Here is a 24,687-nt window from a genome sequence, read left to right as displayed (position 1 = left end):
CACCATCGATCTCCCCCCAGTACTTTTAAAAGAAAATCGGGGGAAAGCCATCAACACCTTATGAGGATGCATCTGGAAAATAGCTTTCCAGACATCCGCTTTAGTAAACGGTTCATCAAGGATTCTAATCTCATTATCCTCAAACAGAGAAGAGACCAGGTCCGTAATAGCAGAAACTTGGCTCAGTTGAGGCGAATCCGATTGAAACAACTCAGAAAAATAATTTTGGACAATCACCGCCTTCACCTTATCATCTTTCTGCATTTCCCATGCTGATCTAAAAGGGTTAAAATTGTGTTTTTCTTTTTCCAGGCCGAAGCGAAAGTATGGAAATAAGTAGTATTTCTATCGCCAAAATCCAACCAGTTCGCTCTCGACTGTTGCTTCCAGTGCAGCACCTCTGCCTCCAACATCCTCTCCAAATTCGCCTCCAACAGCACCAGATCAGTCGACGTATTCTTATAAGCACCGACATTTAGGAGTTTAACCCTCTTTTTCCTCAACTCCTCAATCTTCTTAGTCGGATTATCAAACTCTAAATTTTTCCACTTTTTAAGGTACTCCTGACACCACTCTAAACGTTTATGAATGGGAAGACCCCCACTGAATCTCCACTCCATGAGAAAATTAATCGTAAAATTATTCGCCACCATCCATTTGTGTTCGAAGTAAAATCTCTTATAGCCCCCCTTCGAACCGCCCATCTCCTGATCAACGAGAGTTAACTGAATTGCCCTATGGTCAGAGTCATAGTAGTCAAGAACTTGGGAGCCCGTAATCCCAAGAGAAAGCGCCCACTGTTCATTTATCAAAAAATGATCTAACAACTCCCAGACAGCAGCCTCCCCTTTTCTATGATTAGTCTGAGAAAAATCTGCATCAGCTTTCACATTCTTCAAGCCACAATCATCTAAAACCGTTCTAAACTTCTCCATACTCGAGCACGCTCTCCGAGGTCCTTCATTCTTCTCATGTTGGGAAAGAATTTCATTAAAATCACCTCTAACCAACCACGACAAATTCCCAGTATTTGCACCAAGTCGGCACAACAGTTTCCACGAATGATGCCTCTAGGCAAGATCAGGATGCCCATAGAAACCCGTAAAGCACCACACGGATCCTTCATTAGTAACTCGACAATCAATATGTCCTGATGAGTAACTAGAAATAACCACGTCCAGTGAGTCTTTCCAGAACAGCATAAGACCCCCACTAGCTCTATTAAGATTCACCACAAAATGTCCATCGAACTCAAGAATAGATTTCCATCGATCACACTTACTCACAAAAGTCTTTGTTTCATAAATAAACAAAAGACTCGGCCTCACACCGGTCACCAATCGGCGCAAATCATGGAATGCACGAAGGTGGCCTAGCCCCCATTGCATTCCACACTACACAATTCATGATGATCAGTGGGACTGTGCAGCAGTCTCCGCTGTTGGAATAATAGATTTAGCATCAGATAAATGGACCGACTTTCTTTTGGTGTCTTGTGTAGGTTTTGTATTAGAACTTGGAGTCCTTTTGCCCGTTGGTTTACGTCTGCCCTCCCATCCCCGAGCAGCCATAAGCCATAAACCAAACGGCTGGGGACCAAAAGCCTTATCCAGGTCTTCACAAAACTTCGTAAGATGACCTATCATGCCGCACTTATAGCAAAAATTCGACAGCGTCTCATACTGTAGGATGATAATTGCCCCCTCCTGCTCTCCATCCGGAATCAATCTGACACCTTTTTAGAGAGGCTGAGAGATAGTCCAAGTAACCCTAACTCGGGCAAAACGCCCCACACATGTACCGCCATGGCCTAGATCAATCTCAACTACTTTTCTAATGCGTTCGCCAATACGTCTGACCACATCTGGGTGCATGCATGCAAGAGAGAGATTGTGGCACTGCACCTAACCGCTAAACTCGCCAAACTTTACGTCAGAAGGATTTTGGAAACCCTCGATCTCCGAGAAAAGCAGGAGATCCTGAAAGAAGTGCCACGGGCCTCCGTGGAGGGCGTTCAGTTTATCCCCCATCGATCTGAACATGACCAGAAAGATATTACTTCCCACAACTTCAACTTCTATGTGTTGTTTTGGTTGTAGAATACTCGGCAAGTGTGTAAGTAGAAGCTTTCAATTGATTTGTCGAGCAGCGAATACCTTTCCTGCCAAGCAAAGTTTGGTATGTTCTCGCAAGTTATCTGTAAGAGCCGGCGACAAAGCCATCATAGCCTCCAGCGCATCGCCGAACAGCTTCAACTAATCCACTAGCCTCTGTAGTTCGTCTTGATCCATCGGAAGCAACCAACTCGATCCCTAGCAAAAGGGAAAATCACGCCAAGAAGGCGACGGCTATTCTCACAAAACCCTAGAAAACCCTAGGAGGTTTGGAGAAAAAAAGAACGTTTCTCTATATCTCTCCTTATTTACTTTATCTTCATTAATTTACTTTTTTTATTATTTTCTTTATCTCTCTTTTTATTTACTTTATGTTCATTTATTTTATTTATATTTCTTTAATTTGTGCGCCTATTTATTTGGGACGTTATACATAAGTGAGACAAATTTATATATATTTATAAATTATAATGTAAAATAGTTACGTACAACTAGTTTACTAGTATTAAACTATGCCACATTCTGATCATACACATACTCCAAACTGAGGAATAGTATATTATGAATTAAAGGATTTCATGTATGTGCTATTTAATTTGCTAACTAGAACGTCCTTGGCTTTGGATATTTAATTACTTAAATAGGCATACCTAGATATAAATAGAAATGTCAAAATTTTAAACGAGAATAATCTTCCGGTAGAAGCCAAAATATTTAGCTTTTAAAGTTGTGATTGATCTGCAACTTATTTATAGCCGGTCAGTATATTCTCCTCAGGTGTAAAATGTGGAAGTCTTTATTGTCGGCTTCATTACAATCACAAAATGATGGCCAAATTAAAATTATACTGCACACATACAATACAACGAACAAGACTTCTCCACGTAAAATATAAAGATTTTTATACATACGTTATATAGCTGTGTATGAAAACATTCGAGCTTATATGATCTTTAAAATATTTGTGTAATATCTAATTTTAATATATTGAATTGTTATGTTACATAAAATTACACGACATGCTAGACATTGATTTTAAATTAAATGCATAATCACTCATAAACTTGCATAAATAAATATACGCATATGAACTTTTGTATCTATTTTTCATCATATAAAAATATCTTCGAGTACGACATGTTATTTAATGACACGCTATAAATTAAAGTGAGCATGACCAATAATAAATCAATCAAAAACTTTTGTCTTTACACAAGCATATGTACATTCTTGGGACCTATTAATCACTTATTACAACGACAAATTATGTGCATTCAATTCACCACTCGAAAAAGATCATCGCCACGGTTTCAAAAAAAAAAAAAAAAGAAAAAAAAAATCATCTCCACAAAAACATGTATGCACACCAAACCACCAACGAAGTCTAATGACTAAACACCCTTACCTAACCCCAACAAGTGGCGGATTATAAGTGGATGAGAACCAGTATTTCGCAATTTTGTGTGTGTTAATATACTCATTCCGTCCCACGAATCTTGACACGTTTGGTTTCGGCACGAGAATTAAGAAGTTATAGATTAGTACTTTAAGTGTGTAGTTAATAAAGCATAAAAGTGATAAAATAGGAGAGAGAAAGTAATAGTATAAGTGATAAAGTAGGAGAAAGAATATAATAAAAGTGATAAAGTATGAGAAATAATGTAATTATTACCTTATTTGAAAATATGTCAAGATTCGTGGGACGACCCAAAAAGGAAAACGTGCCAAGATTCGTGGGACGGAGGGAGTATTTTATTATTATATTTATTATTTTAATAGTATTTTTATAGAAATAAAAATTATTTTAAAAATATTAATATTATGAATTATGCTTAACTCTTATTCATAAAAATCATTTCCTCAATACCCTAAAAATAGGTAAAATTTGTCATTTAGTACGTCCTCAAAAAATATTTACTTTTTATTTTTGGACATCATTCAACTCACAACAAAGTGAGACCACTTTTCCACTCACACACACACTCACTTAACGTTTCTTAAAATTAATGTCATCAAAAGTGCAACATGTTTTTAGGAAATAGGTGAGTAGAATATTAAAAAGTTGTATACATTAACTTTGAATTTATCAACCCTGAAATGGAAATTAAAAGATAAAAATAATTATATACTCTAATCGAATAGACAAAACCCTAGTTATTATTAACAAAATTAAATTAACGCATACAACATTGAAATTGAAGAAACAATATGTAAAAAATAAAATAAAAAATAAAACACAAAGTGAAACGTTGTGTGACAATAAATTTCAAATGAGCTGGTGGGGGGGGGGGGCTAAGCCTCCACTGAGAATTTTTTTTAGTTTTTATAAATTTGTTAAATTATTGATTTTTTTGTGAGAATTTTTGCAGAAAAGTCCTTATAATCAAATCGAATCTCGAACTTTTTTAAAGAAAATTTGGACATAATTTAAAAAATTATAACCTCTAGCATTTTTTTTTTGTAGATTCACCCCTACAACATCAACGTCGATTTTTTTTTCTAATAAGATATATATTCTCTAAACTACAAATTCGAGAATTCGAGTAGTCCATTTTTACGGGATTCGATTCGATAATATAAATAGATGTATTTTTTTTTTCTAATAAGATATGTATTCACTACAATATAAATTCGAGAATTCGAGTAGTCCATTTTTATGGAATCCGATTCGATAATATAAATATATGCAATTTTTAGGTGAAAATTGTTTGCATATTGAGATTTAACGATTTTATAGTGAGGGCTTAACCTGTGTTCTTAATGACACCCCCACCTCCACCCTCTCAAGGTAACAAAACATGAATCAAATACTCATCACTAATTGAGTGTGCTTGACTCCTCAAACACCTCATTATTACATTCATAACATATGCTTACCACCAAGAAATATTGCTAATTACCCACATTAATTTACTATTCCCCACTTGACCACAATGGTCCAAGACAACTTTGGGGTTTTTGACAAGTGGGGATTGGACTTCAGCCACGTGGCCCTAGAGCTCCAACATGTACTAAATATGTTGAATTTTTATTTCGAAAGAACATATATTGTGATTTGTAATATTATTATAACGTGACAGGTTGGAAAAGTGAGCTGGTGAAAAGGATTAGATTGACACGTGTGAATAAATATGGGGCAAGGCCGAGATATATTAGACGCTTCTGACCCCAAAAGGCCGTTTATTCATATTTGACCCCTTCCCCCTCACAACGCTTATCCACAACATTGCCTCTTATCACAATTCATTTGCCTTATAAAAAAATCTACTAGGCTTTAATTAGTCGAAATATTGGAACCCACTATCTCTATATAAGCATTTTGCACAAGAGTACTGGCCTCCTAATCCTAACTCTTTATTTTATATATACAAATTACATAAATAAAAATTAAAAATCGCATCACGGTGGACTCAAACTCAATACCTCAGGCCTTGATCACCAACTGCGTACCGCTAAGCTAATATGCACACCCCATAATCCTAATTTTTTTTTTTTACAAATGTAGCATATTTATTTAGATTTGTGTTAAATTGAGATAAAAAAAAATGATGCGATCGAATGTAATTATAACCAACTAGTATATCACTTTTATTGTACATAGATTAACCTATAATATTTATAAATTAAAAGATTTAGCGAAATAAATATAGATAATCTTAAAATATTAATAATCACAAAATATAAAGACTTATTTTAATACCCATCAAAATAATTGTTATGATTTTAAAAAATATGTAATAGAAAATAAAATTGTTCTATTTAAAAACCATTATGAATAAATTCAATGGTGCAGTAGAAGGATTAAGGGCATGGCTAGTATGCATGAATGAAATGGTGATTCCTGCGTTCATTCCCAATCCTATGGCTGGTACCGTTTTTGTAATAGGAATCGTCATTCCCGATGGAATGCCTATTCTCATGCATATGGGATTAGCCATTCCTCCCTTCCCCCATGGTATTATGTATTCCCACGGATATGATATTACTATATAATAAAAGTTTAATTGTTTAATTAAATAATTAATAATAATAATAATAGTAAAAATAATAAAATAATTTTAATAATAATAAATAAATAAATAATATTAATAGTAAAATAATAAATGATAATAATAGTAAAACAATGATAATAAATAATAAAAATATATAATAATAATAATAATAATAATAATAATAATAATAATAATAATAATAATAATAATAATAATAATAATAATAATAATAATAATAATAATAATAATAATAATAATAATAATAATAATAATAATAATAATAATAATAAAATGTAACAAATAATAATAATAATAATATTATTATCATTATTATCATTGTGTTAATTTTATTTCATTCATATCCATTCATTCCTTGTAATTACCAGCCATAGGAATCTTATATTTCATTCAATTTCATTTCATTCCCATTGTCATTCCATTCCAAAATCAATTTCATTCTCTTCTAATTCCATTCCTGCATACCATCCATCACCTAAGGGGAAGAAAATTACGAACTTATACTAATTTTGTGATTTCGACCTCAATTTTTAACCTTTGCAAATAAATCAATCTTTACATTTTTTGTAATTAAGGCTTCCCATCACAAAATTGGAATTAAAATATACAAATATTTAAATATTATCAATTTTGTGCTTAATTGCACATTGAATAATGTCATTTACTCCTTCTCTATAACATTTTAGTCAGTAGTGGTGTTCTCACCGTCTTTCTAATTGCCAAAAAAATGGGGAAACCCCAATTGTAAAATTAGAAAAATTTGAAATATATAAATAAAAATGTTGCAAAATGGGTATTGATTCGTCATATATTTATTTCGTAGCTATCCCTTTTTTAGAACAATTTCTAATCCCCATTAAATTAAGAAAAGGGCAATTAATTTAACTAGTATGATTTAGAATTTTGTGCGGTTGACTTATGCATCATCTTCTTTATTTGGCTTTTATAATTTCATTAACTTTCAACATATCTATAAAATTTAATATAAAATAATTATTAATCACTACCTCCGCTAGATTATTAATACCCCATAATTTATTTATTGGATGAAAGTTTGAGAAAGTACATATGCATATAATTTGATTTATGATTTAAAAAATAACTTAATATTTAATTAGTTGAATGAGATTATTAAGTTAATGTTGCTTAAGATAAATTGTAGTAAATAATATGTATCATTTTATAATAATTACTATATAATCTCATATTAATAATTTTAATATAAAATAAATATAAGTACATAATAAAAAAATTGAAATTAAGTAAAAACAATTAAAAAGTTTAAAATACAGTCATAATTTTAAGGTTTTTTTTTTTAGAATTACAAGAGGGTATCTAATATATAATCCAATAAGCAATCCGTACGCAGGCGGAACATCTACACCACACAAAGGTGGGAACAACACACAAAGGTTAAGTAACCCGCACGCATGCGGAACCTCTACACCACACAAAGCTGGGAAAACAAGGTGGAGAAACAAGGTGGTAATTGAATCCAAGACTTCTCACAAATGAGAGTCTTCGAGAGCCTCAGTTTTGCCACTTGAATTAGGCCTCATCGGCCTACTCAAAATATAAATGATCTAACATGTTAAAACTTTAAATTATCATAAGTTGCTCATTTCAGATCTATGTTTTTACTTACTGTATTAAATATCAAATTAAAGTTAATTTTATGACCTTTCATTCGATCGAGATGTGTATACATATTTTTATCTAAAACATAATTACATGAAAATAGAAAAAATATGTTTATCTAAGAAATGAAAAAAAAAAAAGCAGAATTAAAATTTTAAACTATATCCAAACAATAGCAACATTTTTTTGAAGTTGACATTTTGGCCATTTTTAGAGCATCCGGGGGCTCAACCGAGAGGTTCGAGCCTGTGACGCCCGGGGACGAAGTGCGGAGTGATCGTCGGTGCAAAAAAAGCACGGACAAGGAGCGGCTCCGATTAAGACTTCCAAGCGGAGGGGCGCAGGGATGAATCGGAACACACCGCAAAAAGAAGCGGACATGCTCCCCGATGTTCTCAAAAAGATGGAAAACAGGGCTGAGGAAATCACGGCAAGAGTAGCTCCCACCTTCGCCTCAGTTGAAGCTAGCAGGAAGAGAGACAGAGAAAACTCTTCTAGTGAATCAGAACTGAAGAGGAAGAAAACGGTCGAATTCAGCTAAACTCTGAAGGAAAGTCAAAAGCTTGAGCATTATCTCAAGAGTGAACTGATTGTATCCTATCTAGAGAAGTTTGAGAGACCAGATAAATGGATACCATCAAAGCTGAATGACTGGTGGGAACAACTCAAGGAACGCTACACCAAATGGATGGTGTTTGCGGATATTCAAGGCGAAAAGGAGCGCAGGAATGAAGCCTGGAAGTACTTCCTGATGCATTTACAAGAACAAGAACCTGTTCATCAAATGTTGGAAGCTCATAAGGCTTATGGACAAAGCATACAGAAGAAAGCAGCAGCTCCACCAAGGTTCAGAAATGGTGTTGACAGAGAGAAGATCAAGAAAGAATGCAGAGCCATCTGTAGAATCTGGAACTTTCATCCAGACTCCAAAGAAGCCAAAAAGGTATGGGAAGTTGTTTGCAAACTCTACAATCTGTAATGTTCTTTTTATGTTCCCAAGATGTAACCTTAGACTGATACTTTATCAGTCTCTCGTTTATAAAAAGAACAACTTCTTATTGATCTCACCCTGAAGACAATGACTCTTTGTCCAGGCTCTGATTTATGGTTTTTATGTCTTCTTGCTGTTCTGTGTTTAGAACTGTTTTCGTTCTTGCTCTGAGTACAAGTTATTTAGGTTCTGTTGTTAAGGGGGAACAACTTTCACCCCTTGTCTAGAACTTGTACTGTGAGCTCAGTCTTTTTGCTGTCTAGAACTGCTGTGTGGTTTTGGCATCATCAAAAAGGGGAAAATTGTTGGGAACCTTGTGGAATATCCTAACCCTTGTTTTGATGATACCAAAATTCATAGGACTTAAATGTAATAGACTAGAATCGTTTTTGAACTCAAGTGTTAGAGTTCGTTTCTAGTTCAGTTGCGGTGTCAAAGACTGAAGACTGAAGAACGAAGACTGAAGACTGAAGACTGAAGACTGCAGTTACCAACTAAAGTATCAGTTGAAGAATCAGTTGAAGACTGATTATTTAATGCGCGCCATGGACTGATACTAAAGTCAAGTATCAGTTGAACATTCCTCCTAGGACTGATCTTCCAACGTTCAGAGGAAGCCACGTACGCTCAAGTACAGCCGCATTAAATGCAGAGATATCTCAATATCTTATCTCTGCAGAGGTCATTCCTATATGGTGGTTACTTTTCAGAGATGTCACATCTCCTGTCCATCAAAGAGAGCCGTTTCCACACAGACAAGGAACCTCGAAGATTGAAGCCTCAGCCCAAATTCGAATTGCTCTCCAACGGAAGAAATCTTGAGGACGATTTACGCCAATGGATCTATTCAAGAGTTCTCCTACAAATAGCGCTCGAGGATCACTTCAATCTTCACCGATTCAACGACATAAGCTGAAGCTCTGCCGAAATAGCTACTCAGCCTAAAGCTTAAACCGCCCAAAGCTTGAATCGAAGAAGAGAATTCCAAAGCCAAAATCAGTCACTGCTGATTACATACATTCTCTTAGACCCTAGGCATATATTCTGTGTACCCAGAAGCCAAAGGTCAAACTTGCTTCAAAGAACTTGTTCTTTGTAAGTATAGTTGGCACTCGTTTAAACCTCTCCCCCATAAGAGTGTTTGAGTGACTCGGAGTTTCAGAAGATGTTCTGAACTCTGATAGGGAAGTCTGAGCACGAGGTGTGCTTAGCAAGGAAATCCTGCACGAGCTGTGTAGGTGCTGAAATCCTGCGCGAGGTGTGTAGGTAGGGAAACCCTACGCGAGGTGTGTAGGTGCTGAAGAGAGTTTATCTTCAGTTCACGGTTTGCAGTGCACCCGGGAAGCACTTGCGGAGTGGATTGTTGGTCTGATCAACCAGCCGTGGATGTAGGAAAGAGTTTTTCCGAACCACGTAAAAGTCTCTGTGTTATTTACAGCTTTCAGTTTTACGTTCATATCTGTGTTATTTCAATTGATAAAACTGAATGCTGACTAACTGAAAAGAGAAACCTTAATCCAACTATCTGCTCCACCGAGGCTATTCGAAACTAAGTTTAATTTTCGCTGTGTATGATATCAATCTGACTCACTATCCTCTGATAGTAAGGAAGAGAGATATCATCTTCATCTCTGCAAACACGACTGAAGCCCTTACGTGGATCAGTTAAGTTCCAGTGACTTAACTGATAACTCTTTACTGAAGAGCTTTCAGTATCAGTCGTCAACCCTGTTGGTCAACACTTATTTCGGTTAAACAGGTGTCTTGTTTGCATGTAAAGTTTCGTTTCTATCTCTGACTGAGATCCCTCTGATTGAGGTTTGTAGATAGTCATAAAAATAGCCTATAGGTGTATCCCCCCCCATACACCTATTCGAGACCCCCCCGGACCCAACAAGACTCGTGTTGGTCTGTGGGGACAACCATCAACTCTGGAGTCGGACTGTTACAAAGACCGTCCTCGGTGAACCCCTCCATATTGTCGCGTCCTCGGGCTTGAACAAGAGCTCGACTTTTAAATTCGGGCGTGAAGGAATTTATACGGGGCGCATGCTAAGCATACGTCCTTTTGAAAATGTTAAAGATTTGTTTTTTTAAATAATTTTTATTTACAAAAATAATTTTAAATTTAATTTGAATAAAATGCAGCTTGTCTTTTTATAGGGTACTGAATATTGTAGAGAATCCTACACTCTTCAATATGGGACTAAAAACAAAATCAAATTAACGTAGCTTTATTTTTAAACTGCACAACATATTGTAGAGAAGTCTACATTCTTCGATGTGGGACTCAAAATAAAATCAAATTAATGTAGCTCTATTTTTATAGTTGCACATTATAGAGAAGTCTACACTCTTCGATGTAGGACTCAAAGTGTATGTTTCCAAATATAATAAAATATCTTAAATTTTGTTTTAACGCAAAGCAATTTTTTTTAGGATTATTGTAATTTTCAAATTTAAATTTAATGAAAACTTTGATTATTTTATTAGAAATTGATTTTTAAAAATGGGATCAATAATTTATAAAGCCCCTCTATAGAACCCTTATTGTGGAGGTGACGACGAAGCGTAGCTGAGTTGGTAATGTGTTTCCCCTCCAATTGATAGGTTGGTGGTTCAAATAACCAAGGGGAGAAATATGGAATCATTTCTTATCCTCTTTAAAATAGCAAGATAAAAAATTCCAATTGTGGAGGGATGGCTCTAAAGAGGAGACCACATGTATAAATGCTCTTAATTGTATCGATTATATTTTTTTGTTGAATTCCAATTATACCTTTCACATTAATTTAAGAGTAAAATTTTGAAATAGCTAAAATGAAGCATAAAACACAATTTATGGTAAAATTTGGTCATTTTTATTGATTTGGACGTTTTTACCCTTAATGAGGCGGACATGGTAGGATCAGGCACGCGGGTCGCGTGCCGGGTCGAGTTAGGCACTATTAGTGCCATAAGTGCCAAGATTTTACTTTGGTTTTATTTTGGATTTCTGTTGGCACTTATGGCACTAATAGTGCCAAAAGTGTCAACGGAAATCCAAAATAAAACCAAGTAAAATGGTCCTTTTGGTACTTATGGCACTATTAGTGCCCTAAGTGTCATACGTGCAACAGAAACAACATTAATAGAATCAAGAAATCATAAATGAATCATCTAAACCCTACAGGGAAGTGTTTAAAATGGTCCTTTTGGCACTTATGGCACTAATAGTGCCATAAGTGCCAATGAAAATCCAAAATAAAACCAAGTAATATAATGATGCGTATGACACTTATGGCATTGCGGGCGCTGGCTTTTCCCCATGAGTGCGCAACTCACCCATAAGCTTCCAGCGGCCGCGCAATCACCCCAACGGCCGAGTAAAAAGGGCAAATTAGGCATACCACCTAATTAATGGCCATATTTTGATGTTTTAAGATTAGGGGTCAAAAATTGATTTTCAATCTTCATTATGGCCATTTGACTACATTGTTTCTTAATTTAATTTACCAACTCCTTTTCTTATATTTATATATTTAATAAATATAGTTCTTCTAAAATTAAAATAGAGTTTAATAATTTAAAATTCTTACACGGAATCATTTCAAATATTTGGATAGGGACATTGAATCGATGAATTTAACTATACATAATAATATATCAAGTTTAATTTACGAACATATTAATTTTGTAAACCTAAATAGAAGAAAATGGTCTAAGCTTGAATCATAATCCACGAATCATAAAAGTAGAGCTAAATGGATTTTCTATTTGATTATAAAATTTCAGTATTGATTTAAGTGCGATATGCAAAAATACTCGAGAAAATAAATGATTAAAATCAAATTAAGGAGAAAAGCTAAGGCACCCAAAGACTTTCGTTTATAAAAGATCTTGTGTTTATTTCTGCCTACGTGCGGTGTAGTTTTTTCATTTTTGTGTGAATAATCTTTTCACTTTTGTATGAGTAGTGGTTTTGCTTGTGTACGATTATTTTTCCACCTTTATGTGATGTAGAGGTCTTGTCTGTATGTAAATTGCTTATTTGATTAGATAATAGATACCTCTTATTAAAAAAAAAAATCAAATTAACGAGCAAGAGTAATGTTTGACTTGAATAAAGGTTGTAACATACAAGTCAATTATAATGAATAAACGAAAATGAACTACGATTTTGAAAACTCAATAAATATCATCTTTTAGTTGTAAATTGGATCCATGTTCATAGCCTCGTAATTTTGACTCTAGCAAGTCGTGCTCTGGGCTTGCAAAAATACATGAAATATATAAACTATGTATACGATAATTACATATCATAACAAGAATTAGGGTATAAACACTTTTTAACATATAAAATACGAATTAATTAAAATATATAAATTTTATATAAAGCACGTATAAATTCGCTGTGTAATTGTATGAATTTCATTTTTTTTATACTTATGGGATTTGAAGTCGGAATCATAAATTCATCCAATAAGGCGATGAATCAACCATAGATCTTAATGATTTAAGAGCTGAAAATGATTTATATTTTATATTCTAAGAGGTGTTTTTATTTTTATTTATATATATATATATATATATATATATATATATATATATATATATATATATATATATATATATATATGGGGCGGTTATTCAATAAACCACCCTTATTTTAAGAAAATTACGAACCAGCAAAAATGCATGAATCTATACTATATTAAAACAGCAGTTTTCAATTAGAAATTGATTTCAAATCAATTTGAAATTGATTTGAATGGCAATTTTGATAATACTTTTAATATGAAGGTTAAAAAAAATTATTAACACCACTAACTCATTTCACACGTTCACACTAATTCAACAAAATATATTAATTACTTAGAAAACACTATTCAAATATATTTATTCAATTTGATTTTCTTTTAAATTCATCAACTTTAATTTATAAAAAAATATTCAATATGGATGTTAAATTAAAGATAATGACGATATCTTTAATTTGATATAAAAATTATAAAAAATAAATTTAAAACCAATAAGTTATTATAGTTTAAAGTCATCAAATTATTTTTTTCTCTCTCCTCTCTCTTCTCTCCTCTATCATCTCCTCTCTCATTTCTCATTTTTTAAAATTCACGGTTCTTTCATTCCTTTTTCCATATTTTTTTATTTTATTTTTTATGTTTTTACTATAGATCAGTATTTTTTATATTTTACTATTTATATTTTTATTATATCAGTTTAATGCAATTACAATGATGAAACTTATATTTGTTCATTTTAGAAATCTTTAGCTTAAAAATATTTTTTTAAAGGTCAACTTTATATTAATATAAATTTGTAGATAAATAACTAATATATAGTATATCTTAAAAATCGAATTTTTAAGCTTCAAAATTACTCATTGGAAAATCAGTAATTAGAGAACCATTATCGATTTTCTTTAAAAATAAAAAATAAAAGTAAATTGAAGAGTTTAATTTTTTAGTAGCACATTTATTTAAATTTACTGAAATTGTATACATTTTATTTTGGAAAATGAACGACACATATCTCATGTTAAACCCTTTATTTTTTCACTTTCCAATTGAAAAAAAAAATGTATACATTGTAACTTTATTTTAAAATTTGAGCATAAACAAAATGACCTCATAAATATGCTTTCGAAAACTATATTAAACTACAGTTATACTATATGTAAATAAATAGTTTTGTACATCTTAAAATATTATATGATCCATAATGATACTCATTATCATCTATACTTGCTTTTGATATTTCATAATTTATTTATTTATAAATTTATACACATTATCAATTAAATCAATTAATTGCTATTTCAATAATTGAAAATTCGAATGTTTTCAGATTGATATTTTTATTGAGATTATATTGTGAATAATTTATTTTTTATTGAGATCATTTATGTTTATATTTACTTATACATATTTATATATATATATATATTATGTTTAACATTTTTATTTATTTATTTAAATTATCGTTCAATTTCGATGATGGTCGTGCATCGCACGAGGGGGCACATACTAGTTTTATGTATAACACGCATGAATAAACTGTATAAAGGCATGAATTGCGAAAAATAATTTTTTGCTACCTTTGGGATTCGAACTCAGGACCATGAATTTATCCAACAAGGTGATGAATCAACCGTAGATCTTGATGATCTAAGGGCTGAAAATGGTTCATAATTTATATTTTAAGAAGCGTTCTTATTTTAGCCTTCCCCTATATATATATATATATATATATATATATATATATATATATATATATTAAAATGAGATGAATCTAATCACTATAGTGATCAATATTGCGATCAAATGAAAATGAATTTGAATATGAATACTTTTTGTAAAGATGATTAATAATAGTTTCTTATTTCTCTCGTGTGATGGTGTAATATTTTTTAAGAGAGTATTTGTCTAAGCTTATTTTAAAGAGCTTAATTATAACCACCAACAATTTATAAGATGTAGTTTCTTAAGAGCTTATAAGTTGTTAAAGTGTTTAAATAATTGAGCTTATAAATAAGAAAAAAAATTATTTGTAGAGATAGAAAATCGAAGAAAGATGATTTAAAATGATATATGATAAAAATAACAAATTATAATTGAATACTCCCCCTGTCCCACAATAAATGAGGCAGTTCTTTTGGGCTCGAGATTTAAGAAGACGTTGTTTAATGTATTAAATGTATTTAATTATGTGTAATTAAAGATTAAAAAAATCAAAAATAATTTTAAAAATACGGGATGAGTATTAATTAGGGTGATTAAGAAAAATAAGAGTGTAATTAGTTTTATTAATAGTGAGAGAGAAAGTTTGTGGGGTCATTTCTAAATAAGGAAATGTTACAATTTTTAGAAACGTACCGATATAGTAATAAGGTCACAAACAGTTTATAAATTGTTTAAGAGTTTATTTTGACAAATAATTTGAAAGAACTTAGAGCATCCACATTGATTTTGCCAAACACTCTAGGACCACTTATGAGTCAATGTCTATATTGGTCTTTACTCATCCTGCTGACTCATAACCATTAGTTTTGAGTTTGTCTTTTTCATTTAAATTAAATTATACCAATTTGGATGACAAATTTAAATAACACAATGTAAAATTAACATTTCATTAGTTTAAAATACTAAAAATTCATAAATTAAAAACATAATTAAAAATTACATAAATTTAAAACTAGATTAATTTTCGCCCCTATTCCTCGCGGGAATTGCTACCACCCATTTTCGATGTAACTCCAGTTGCTCGGGTGTCATGTTCAACGTATCCATCAACATGATACGATTATCGTGGATCTCTCTCTTGAGACGATTCTTCGTCTCGTATTCCTCAACAATTTTTTGGAGAGTGGAGCGCATCGAGCCCATGAATTCCACACACTAGGGCGGAGCCTTCGAGCTTTACGACGCCGTGCCCTTCGCCTTTGCCGCCACGTTCGCTCATTTGTTTTCCATTGGTCAGGAAAATGAAACTTCCTTGCCCGAGGCTGAGTTAGTGAAGTCGCCGCTCTCCAACGTCTTTGTCCTATTCGAGGAATGCACGTCTCCCTCGAGATACAAGCTCTTGAACTTTTGATTCGCCCGGAGAATCCTCCACGTGTTCCACAACTTGAATGGAACGACCTAGGTACACGAGGTGCAGAGCATTTGGGCCTTTTTCCGGATCATGTTGTCGGAGTGACCGGATGGCTACGTGGCGTTGGCTTTAACCCAGTCGCCTCCCAAAGCTTCACCTCCGAACTCACATGGACCTAGTGAGATTTGATTTGCCAGAGAGTGAACAACACATTCAAGAGGGCGTTTACTTTTTCGACGACTCGGCCCCAGTAGTGCTCATTTTTTTTATTGACACCACAAATGGTGTTGTTGGTCTCCTCCAACCACACGCGAACGATGAGATCGGTCTCATCAAGAGTCTAAGAGTGACGACCCTTCTTCTCGCCTTGTGGCGACGTCGGTGTCGCTTCCTTGAAAGCCTAAGCCTTCCCGCAGGTTCACCTTTGCCAGTCCCTTGGGTCTCTTCTCCTAAAATTGACCGCCGATAGGTTGGGATGGTAGTATTGACCGGAAAGATCACCGGTCCAATGAGGCGAAAAATAATCGGGGATATTTGGGTCGTTGGGCTCCATTTGAATTTGAAAGAGAAATTGAGAGATGATATAGATGAGAGATTGGAGATAGAAGTGTAGAAGATTGAATTTGAAGGTAGGAGAGATGAGTAGTTATAGGAGAAAAAATAAAAATAATAATAAAAGTAAGAAAGGCAACAATGTCGTTGATTAAGGGGAAAAAATAATTTAAAAAAATTGCTGACTGTTACAAAAAAAAAATTAAAAATAAAATGAAAAATCGCACACATAGCCGTTGGAAAATTCAAATTTTGATTTTAGTTTTTTAAAGGGTGCGTGCGTTGCATGTGATTTCATAAAAAGGGCGGATGAGCTGCAGCTCTAGTCGGGGGCTGCATCGACCTGCTCATAGCTTAGGCTGACTCAAGTTAGTCCTATGAATCGATAAACTCCTAAACAGTTTGTAAGCTATTTTAAAGGTCAACTAAACACCCTCTAAATCGAGCCTATAAGAGCACCCGCATCGCGGGCTCGTCGAGCATCACTCGAGTAATGTACCATCCTCGAGCATGGCGTTGCAACTAATGTCTCCTCGAGTACTACTCGAGTAATCGGGTAGTACTCGAGCCTCAAATAAAAATATATATATATATATATATATATATATATATATATATATATATATATTTTAATTTTCAATGGCTGTTTTTATTTTGTTTTTTTTTTAATTTTTTTTATTTTATTAAATTTTTATGTAATATTTAGGATTTTATAATTAATGCAATTTAAATTTGAAATAAATTGTGTTATTTAAATTTGAGCAATTAAATTTAAATGAAAAATATAAAATCAAAACTAATATTATCAAGTAGGCTATCAAGGAACCCCAATGCAGCACTACCTACTCAATAATACAAACACTATCAAGTAGGCTATCAAGGAACCCCCAATGCGGATGCTCTAATACATTATAAAAATTTAGAATATCCCTTATTAAAATTGAAATAGGAACTTTATAAAAAAAAAATTGAAATAAGAACTCAACTCTAAGGGTGTGTTTGATATAAAATTGAGATAAAGGGTGATAAATAAAACTTAGATAAATAATACTTAGATAAATAATATCAGGGGGGAGGAGGTATAAAATTTCTTACTGGAACAGTGATATAAGAGCGGGCCTCTCCCTTAATGCGGGCTTTCTTGTTAATCAATATTGCTATCAAACGCTTAGATAAGACGTGATTATTTATCTATTTTGCTTTATCTAGGGCTATCAAACATGCCCTAAACAAACAAGTGTTCCTTGACCAAAATTAAAGACGCACCCCGACAGCGCGTGGATGCCCATGTAGGCGTAACCGGGTTCGGGTTATCGGGTCAAGGTTTGGAGACGCCTATAAATAGAGGAGCACGCACTACTCATTCTACGTCTACCAATCTCTCCTATATACTTTTCATTTATTGAGAATTAAATACGCAAAAAGCGACCACAAAAATCATTTTATTAATCATGGTACAGCTGAAGAAGAAACTTTCCGGCAAAATGAGACTAAAATATACTCCTCCGTACGCCGGCGCCGGCGATATGCCCGAACCCGACATGTATGTCGTCACCTCTGCCGGTCTGCGAATCCCGGCGCACTCTAAGATTTTGGTACAGTCTCCGATCTTCGAATTTTGGTGGATTCATCATCTCAATGCATCTATTTGTGCGTGTTTGTGGGTTTAGATCCTGTTTCACTGCACCTTAATTCTGTTTGAATGCCGGAGCTTTCATGTCTAATTCAATATCTCTGTTTGTTATCTTCATTCAAGGCGGAATTATTCAATTTTTGGATTTTTTTTAATGATATTTGTGGGAAAATCTGCAGGCATCAGCATCGCCGGTGCTGGAGAGCATAGTAGAGAGGCCAGAGAAAAACCGGAGCAACGAACGGAAAATCACGATTTCCGGCGTACCGTACGACGCCGTTCACGTCTTCCTCCAGTTCCTTTATTTCACCAAGTAAGTTTCAAATACTCCTCCTTTTTTTTTTTCCTTTTTTTCCTTTTCCAATTGTCAAAAAACTCTTCCTCCAAATCTCAAGCAATAATAGTTTTAAAAGATCTGTTAAATTCGACCAATTAAGAAGCAAACAATAATTTTAATATATACCGTCCATTTCATAAAGTTGTCTACACGTGGCGTATTTTCCGCCGTCTCATATAATAATTGCAGATATTTTATTGTTTGGAGAGTTACTGTTCTGGTGGGCGCGGCGAATTACAGTGTTTCCAACATCACAGGAACCCAAAATTCTTGTAAATTTACTAAACTGCCCTTCCGGTGCAAAATTTCAGGTGCAGCGATGAGCAAATGGAGAAGTATGGAATTCACCTGTTAGCCTTATCGCATGTCTACTCCGTACAACAGCTGAAGCAGATATGTACAAGAGGTTTAGCTAAAAGATTGAACGTCGACAACGTAGTTGACGTGCTTCAGCTCGCGAGATTGTGTGACGCGCCGGATCTTTACCTCAAGTGTATCAGATTGCTGTCCAAAAACTACAAAGCTGTTGAGGAGACTGAGGCGTGGAAGTTCTTGCAAGACCATGATCCCCATCTCGAGCTCCAGATTTTACAATTCATCGATGAAATTGAACTGGTATACACCTTAATTAAACATTGAATTCCTTATTGCAGATTTCCAATAGTGTGCATAACGTGTTGGATGAATGGATGTTTAGATTCTTGGTGCGATAATAATCGATTGTGTTTCTTTTCTTGATGGGTGTAGAGGAAGAAGAGAACGAGGAGGCATAGGCAGGAGCAGAGTTTGTTTATGCAACTGAGCGAAGCCATGGATTGTCTTGAGCATATATGCTCGGAGGGATGCACCAGCGTTGGTCCATGTGACATGGACCCGAACGAGCATAAGGGCCCGTGTAGCAAGTTCTCGACCTGCCAAGGAATCCAGCTCCTGATCAAACATTTCGGTGCTTGTAAGAAAAGGGTTAATGGAGGGTGTTCGCGCTGTAAGCGGATGTGGCAGCTCTTCAAGCTGCATTCCTCGATCTGTGATGAGCCTGATGAGTGCAGAGTCCCCCTTTGCAGGTAATATTAAGAAGCATTTCGTGATCTTTGAATCTTGATTTAGTTACTTGACTTAGCACATAATTGGGAAATTTGCTTGAATCCAACCAGATGGAAAATCTAGTTTCTTAGTATATACTGATTGCATCTATGGTTGCCAACTCTAAAAATGAACTAGTGTTGTGATAAAGGGATGCAATCGGATACTTTATTTGGCGAGATATGCTAAATAGCTTCAGATTCTATATGAAAAGGGAAATGAATCGAGCTGTCATTGTAGGGCCATTATTACAACGGCAGAGTGATTATCTTTTTTTATGATTCTGCAAATATGTCCACTGATTTAAGAACAGGAATATACCTTACTAAATTTGATTTTTATTAATGGTTGTTGGCATAGTCACATTGAATTGTCGAATATGATATAATTTAGGTGTAGACTAGGAAAAAATTTAGTGGGGTTGTGATGAAATATAAGTAGGAGCAAACATTTGGTCTCACAATCAACTACTGTTCCCTTCTGTTTTAATCATCTAAAATTTGGTATGTTCTGTCACAGACAATTCAAGTTAAAGGCACAACAAGACAGACGAGTGAACGATGCCCGGTGGCGACTACTTGTGAAGAAGGTGGTCTCAGCCAGAACCATTTCTTCTCTCTCTCTACCGAAAAGGAAGGGAGTGGATGAGCCGAGGATTGTGTTGCATCCTCACCGGGTGAGGAGCTTCAGAGTGTAAATCAAATCTCAGGTTACAGCAACCGGAAATATGTAAATGTGTTTTCTTGGTTTACTTTGCCATGTAAATTTGTGGTGAAAGTAGAGATAGTAAAAATTTGCTGGTTATTGTTGTGTGTTGTCACATAGCAATCTTGCTTCCTGCCGTGGCCCCCTTTCTCTCTCTCCCTTTTTGTTTTTTGCGTGTTGGTTGGTAGCACAGAAGTAGGAAAGCCTACTCGTTAATGGGGGCTGAGTTGATTGTAGTAAATGTTGTTTTTTGGTAGTGGATGGGTTTGGTTTGTCAATATACTTTTTGTTGAGTTAGGAATTTTGTATCTGCAACTGGCTTTCATTCTTTAGTTGGGGTTGGATTATTTTAATCTGATGCTTATCTGCACTACTATATGGTATAACGTTTCAATTTTGTTTTTAGGTAGTTGATCGTTGAAATTAGTTCGATTGCTCTAAGATTGAGATGAAGTTTATTCTTATTATTATTATTATTATTATTATTATTGAGACGAAGTTTAGAGTGGATGACTGGAAATTTGGTGTAGGAATCAGAGTTATTCCTGGGATAATATTCGATGCGGTTTGAGTTCACGTTACAGACGTTACTCTCAATGCATATATATATTGACTATCCAAACTAAAATTTGTTTATCTGAGAAGGATTGAAGGAATAAAATAACACAAAATCTCCTGTATCCAGATCCTGATTCGCATGTTAATCCAAACTCGTATCCTAATTCAAATTCAAATTGTGTAAATAATAGTACTCCCTATTCAGTTATATAAATGACACTTTTTATAATTAACACTATTCAATTATATAAATTACACTGTAATATTTTAAAATATTATAGTGTCATTTTCAGTCTTATAGTGATATTTAAAATATTATAATGTCATTTACAATCTTATAGTGTCAATTACAAGAAGCGTCATTTATATTTCTGAATAGTGTCAATTGTACACAGTGTCATTTACAATATTATAGTGTCATTTAGTGTCTTACAGTGATATTTAAAATATTATAGTGTCATTTACAATCTTATAGTGTCAATTACAAGAAGTGTCATTTATATTTTTGAAAAGTGACAATTATACACAGTGTTATTTACAATATTATAGTGTCACTTATACGCAGTGTCATTCGTATAACAGAATAGTGTCAATTACAGACGGTGTCATTTGTGTAATCGAATAGTGTCATTTACACGATTTGAGTCAGTATGCGAGTTTAGATAAGAATGTGGGTCAATTCGGGTGTACGGTACACCTGGGTGTACCCAATACCACCTCATAAAATAATTAGCAGAAGGTAATTCTTTTTCTTTTTTTTTGAAACAAGCAGAAGGTAAAAATTAAATAAATATTTTGAATGGGCACCTTTAATTTCAATCTTTTTTTGTTTTTTTTTTAAATTTATCTTTAATTTCAATCTTTTTTTTTCTTTTTTTTTGAGGAAAATCTTTAATTTCAATCTTGACCTAGTTCATTCACGACATAAGTTTGCAATGAATACTGTACTTACATAAACGATTTTTTACTCATATATAATATTGCGATTTATTGTTTTTTTTTTGAGGCGATTGCGATTAATTGTATTGAAGCAAGAATTTTCATAACTGATCATGCGGATCTCCGATAATCTATTAAAACGAGCAAGTAAATGGCGTGACCTATTAATCTTGGAGACACGGGGAATTAGTCTTAAATTGTGAAATTTCAACACAAGTTTTTCCAACTGGCGAAACACGATCGCCCCCACGAAACCTTATCCTAAATTCTAATAAAAATAATTTATGTAGATCCGAAATCCAAAATTATATAAGAAGTTTATTGAGCAATCTTTGTTCATTTCATTTTATCCTATAGTTTTTAATATATAAATAATACTAGACTACAAATTAAGCTATCAAGTTGTTGGATTCAAGCAAGTAAATATTAGTGTACGGCGGATACATTAATTAGTTAAATTTTTTAGTTGCTCATGCTTACTAATGTAAGACTGATCAACATCATTCTCCTATTGTTTTGCAATGCACTTTAGCTAATGCAGGGGTTCATCTCGTTTTTAAATTCACTATAAGAAAAACGGACCTAATGGTTAAAATAGAACTGTAACTTTCATGATTTTTTTAAAAAGGGCTATATGTTACAGAACTTAAAAATAAGGACTATAACATTTTTTATAACATTTACACTCCTATTTCGGGCCCAAAATCAATTATTCGAGCTTTTGGTACCACCTAGAGCCCATTGCTGACGTGGCTGTGCCATGTCAACTTTTTGGCAAATTTTTTTTCTTTCTTTTTTGTATTATCATTTTTAAGGGATTGGAGATGACGAGCATGGTGATAGCAGATTTGAAAGATTATATATATATTTTTTATGGTGTTAAAAGGGGCTTCAAGTTTTGATGGCACAACCACGTCAACAATGGGCTCAAGGTGGCACCAAAAGCCCGAATATTTGATTTTGGGCCCGAAATAGGATTGTAAATATTAAAAAAGAAGTTATAGTCCTTATTTTCAAATTACGTAACATATAATCATTTTTCTAAAAATCCTGAAAGTTATGGTCCTATTTTAATCAGTAGGTCAAGAAAAATGCTGAAAATAGACTACATCTAAAAGACAAGTATTTTTATGAAAAATCGTGCTCTTATACTCTAAAAGCGTTCACTACAAAAAAAGCCTGTTTACCGGCCAGAATTACCGGCAGTCCACCGATGACGGAGGAGGTGACCCGTATTATTTAAAATATAGGCGGAAATACTGGCGGCAACAGTGCCGCCTGTAAACACGGCCGCCGCCACTAATGTATATTAATTTTTTGTTTAATAATACTGGCGACAGTAGCCGCTAGTTATTAGCGGTGGGAATAGGCGCTGTCGGTAATTTGATGCGGGTCGGCTATTACCGGCGGCATGGGCCGCCGGTAATTTTTAAAGCCCAAAACGGGCGTGCCCTAGCAGCAGTCACACACTCGCGCCGCCCCCTTCTCTCGCCTGTTGCCGCTCGTCGCCTGCCTCCACCCCTCCTTTAATATCTCTCTCCCCCTGTCTCTCTAACCCTCTCTCTTTCTCTCTCACCCCCTCTCTCTCTCATTTCAACCCTGACCCCGCCGTGCCACCGCCACCGCTCCGCCGTCGACCACTATCGTACACTCTCACTCTCGCCATTTTATTTAATTTATTCGCTATTGTTTTTGTTAGATTAAAATTTTTATTTCATGTTTTGAAACAAAATTATACTTGCACTTTGTTTTTACATTTATGTTTTCTTGAACTATTTATTTTATGTTTTGGAACAATATTGCACTTACCTCATTCTCCATTCCCTATTTATTGTGATTGTATAATTAAGTCGAAAAATATATGTACTTAAAAAAAGGTAACCTATATTCAATTCAAAGTATGCAATTGAATTCAAAATACATTACAAATACCAAATTAACATACTTATGGTGTATAAACTAGATTGATAATAATAATAATAATAATAATAATAATAATACTAATAATAATAATAATAATAATAATAATAATAATAAATAATAATAAAAAATAATAATAATAAATTAATTAATAAATATATTTTTCGACATAAAAATAATGACAGGAACGAGACTGATCCGTAATTAACATCTCTTGGATATCAACTCGACATATTCTAAGGTTATGAATGTATGATATTGTATATTGAAATAGAGTTTAAATGAATTAATAGGTACTAGATATATCAATAATACGAGAGTTCTGTATTGGTGACCACTTAAAAGGAAGGTTAAGCGTGTTTGACTTAGAGCACAACTAAGATGGGTGACCGACTGGGAAGTTCGTCTAACGTATGCAATACTGTATAAATATGGAAATACTTGTGGGGTATAAATAAATAAATAAAAATAAAAAAATACAATTACCAGCGACGTGGTGCCGTCGCTAATCACCGGCGGCGGTGGTCGTTGGTGACGTCCGACAATAGCGCCACCGCCGTCCGGTCAACATTACCAGCGGCGGAGGCGCCGCCGCTATTCACTGGTAAAACTCCGGC

General features: G+C 34.0%; 2 protein-coding genes across 2 annotated transcripts; one reads left to right on the top strand and one right to left on the bottom strand.

Moving 5' to 3' along the window:
• Positions 1-242: 242 nt before the first annotated feature.
• On the bottom strand, positions 243-935 carry LOC131023234 (uncharacterized). The gene has a single exon (XM_057952774.1). It carries the CDS (start codon positions 933-935, stop codon positions 243-245), a length of 693 nt encoding a protein of 230 aa, XP_057808757.1.
• A 17,211-nt stretch (positions 936-18,146) lies between these two features.
• On the top strand, positions 18,147-21,006 carry LOC131019596 (BTB/POZ and TAZ domain-containing protein 1-like). Its single transcript, XM_057948175.1, has 5 exons — positions 18,147-18,490; positions 18,708-18,841; positions 19,177-19,480; positions 19,613-19,929; positions 20,468-21,006. The coding sequence occupies exons 1-5, from the start codon at positions 18,347-18,349 to the stop codon at positions 20,643-20,645; spliced, it is 1,077 nt and encodes a 358-aa protein (XP_057804158.1). The 5' UTR covers positions 18,147-18,346; the 3' UTR covers positions 20,646-21,006.
• The last annotated feature ends 3,681 nt before the right edge of the window (positions 21,007-24,687 follow it).

This window comes from Salvia miltiorrhiza, chromosome 4 (assembly GCF_028751815.1).
Source record: "Salvia miltiorrhiza cultivar Shanhuang (shh) chromosome 4, IMPLAD_Smil_shh, whole genome shotgun sequence".
Lineage (NCBI taxonomy): Eukaryota > Viridiplantae > Streptophyta > Magnoliopsida > Lamiales > Lamiaceae > Salvia > Salvia miltiorrhiza.
Note: the sequence above shows the minus strand (reverse complement) of the source record. Positions and strands in the feature narration are given on the sequence as shown.

Excerpts from the sequence above, each read along its gene's own strand:
- LOC131023234 (XM_057952774.1), bottom strand. The coding sequence starts at position 935 with ATGGAGAAGTTTAGAACGGTTTTAGATGATTGTGGCTTGAAGAATGTG.
- LOC131019596 (XM_057948175.1), top strand. The coding sequence starts at position 18,347 with ATGGTACAGCTGAAGAAGAAACTTTCCGGCAAAATGAGACTAAAATAT. Across the intron at positions 18,491-18,707 it reads CGGCGCACTCTAAGATTTTG|GCATCAGCATCGCCGGTGCT; the intron begins GTACAGTCTCCG and ends GAAAATCTGCAG. Across the intron at positions 19,481-19,612 it reads TCATCGATGAAATTGAACTG|AGGAAGAAGAGAACGAGGAG; the intron begins GTATACACCTTA and ends TGATGGGTGTAG.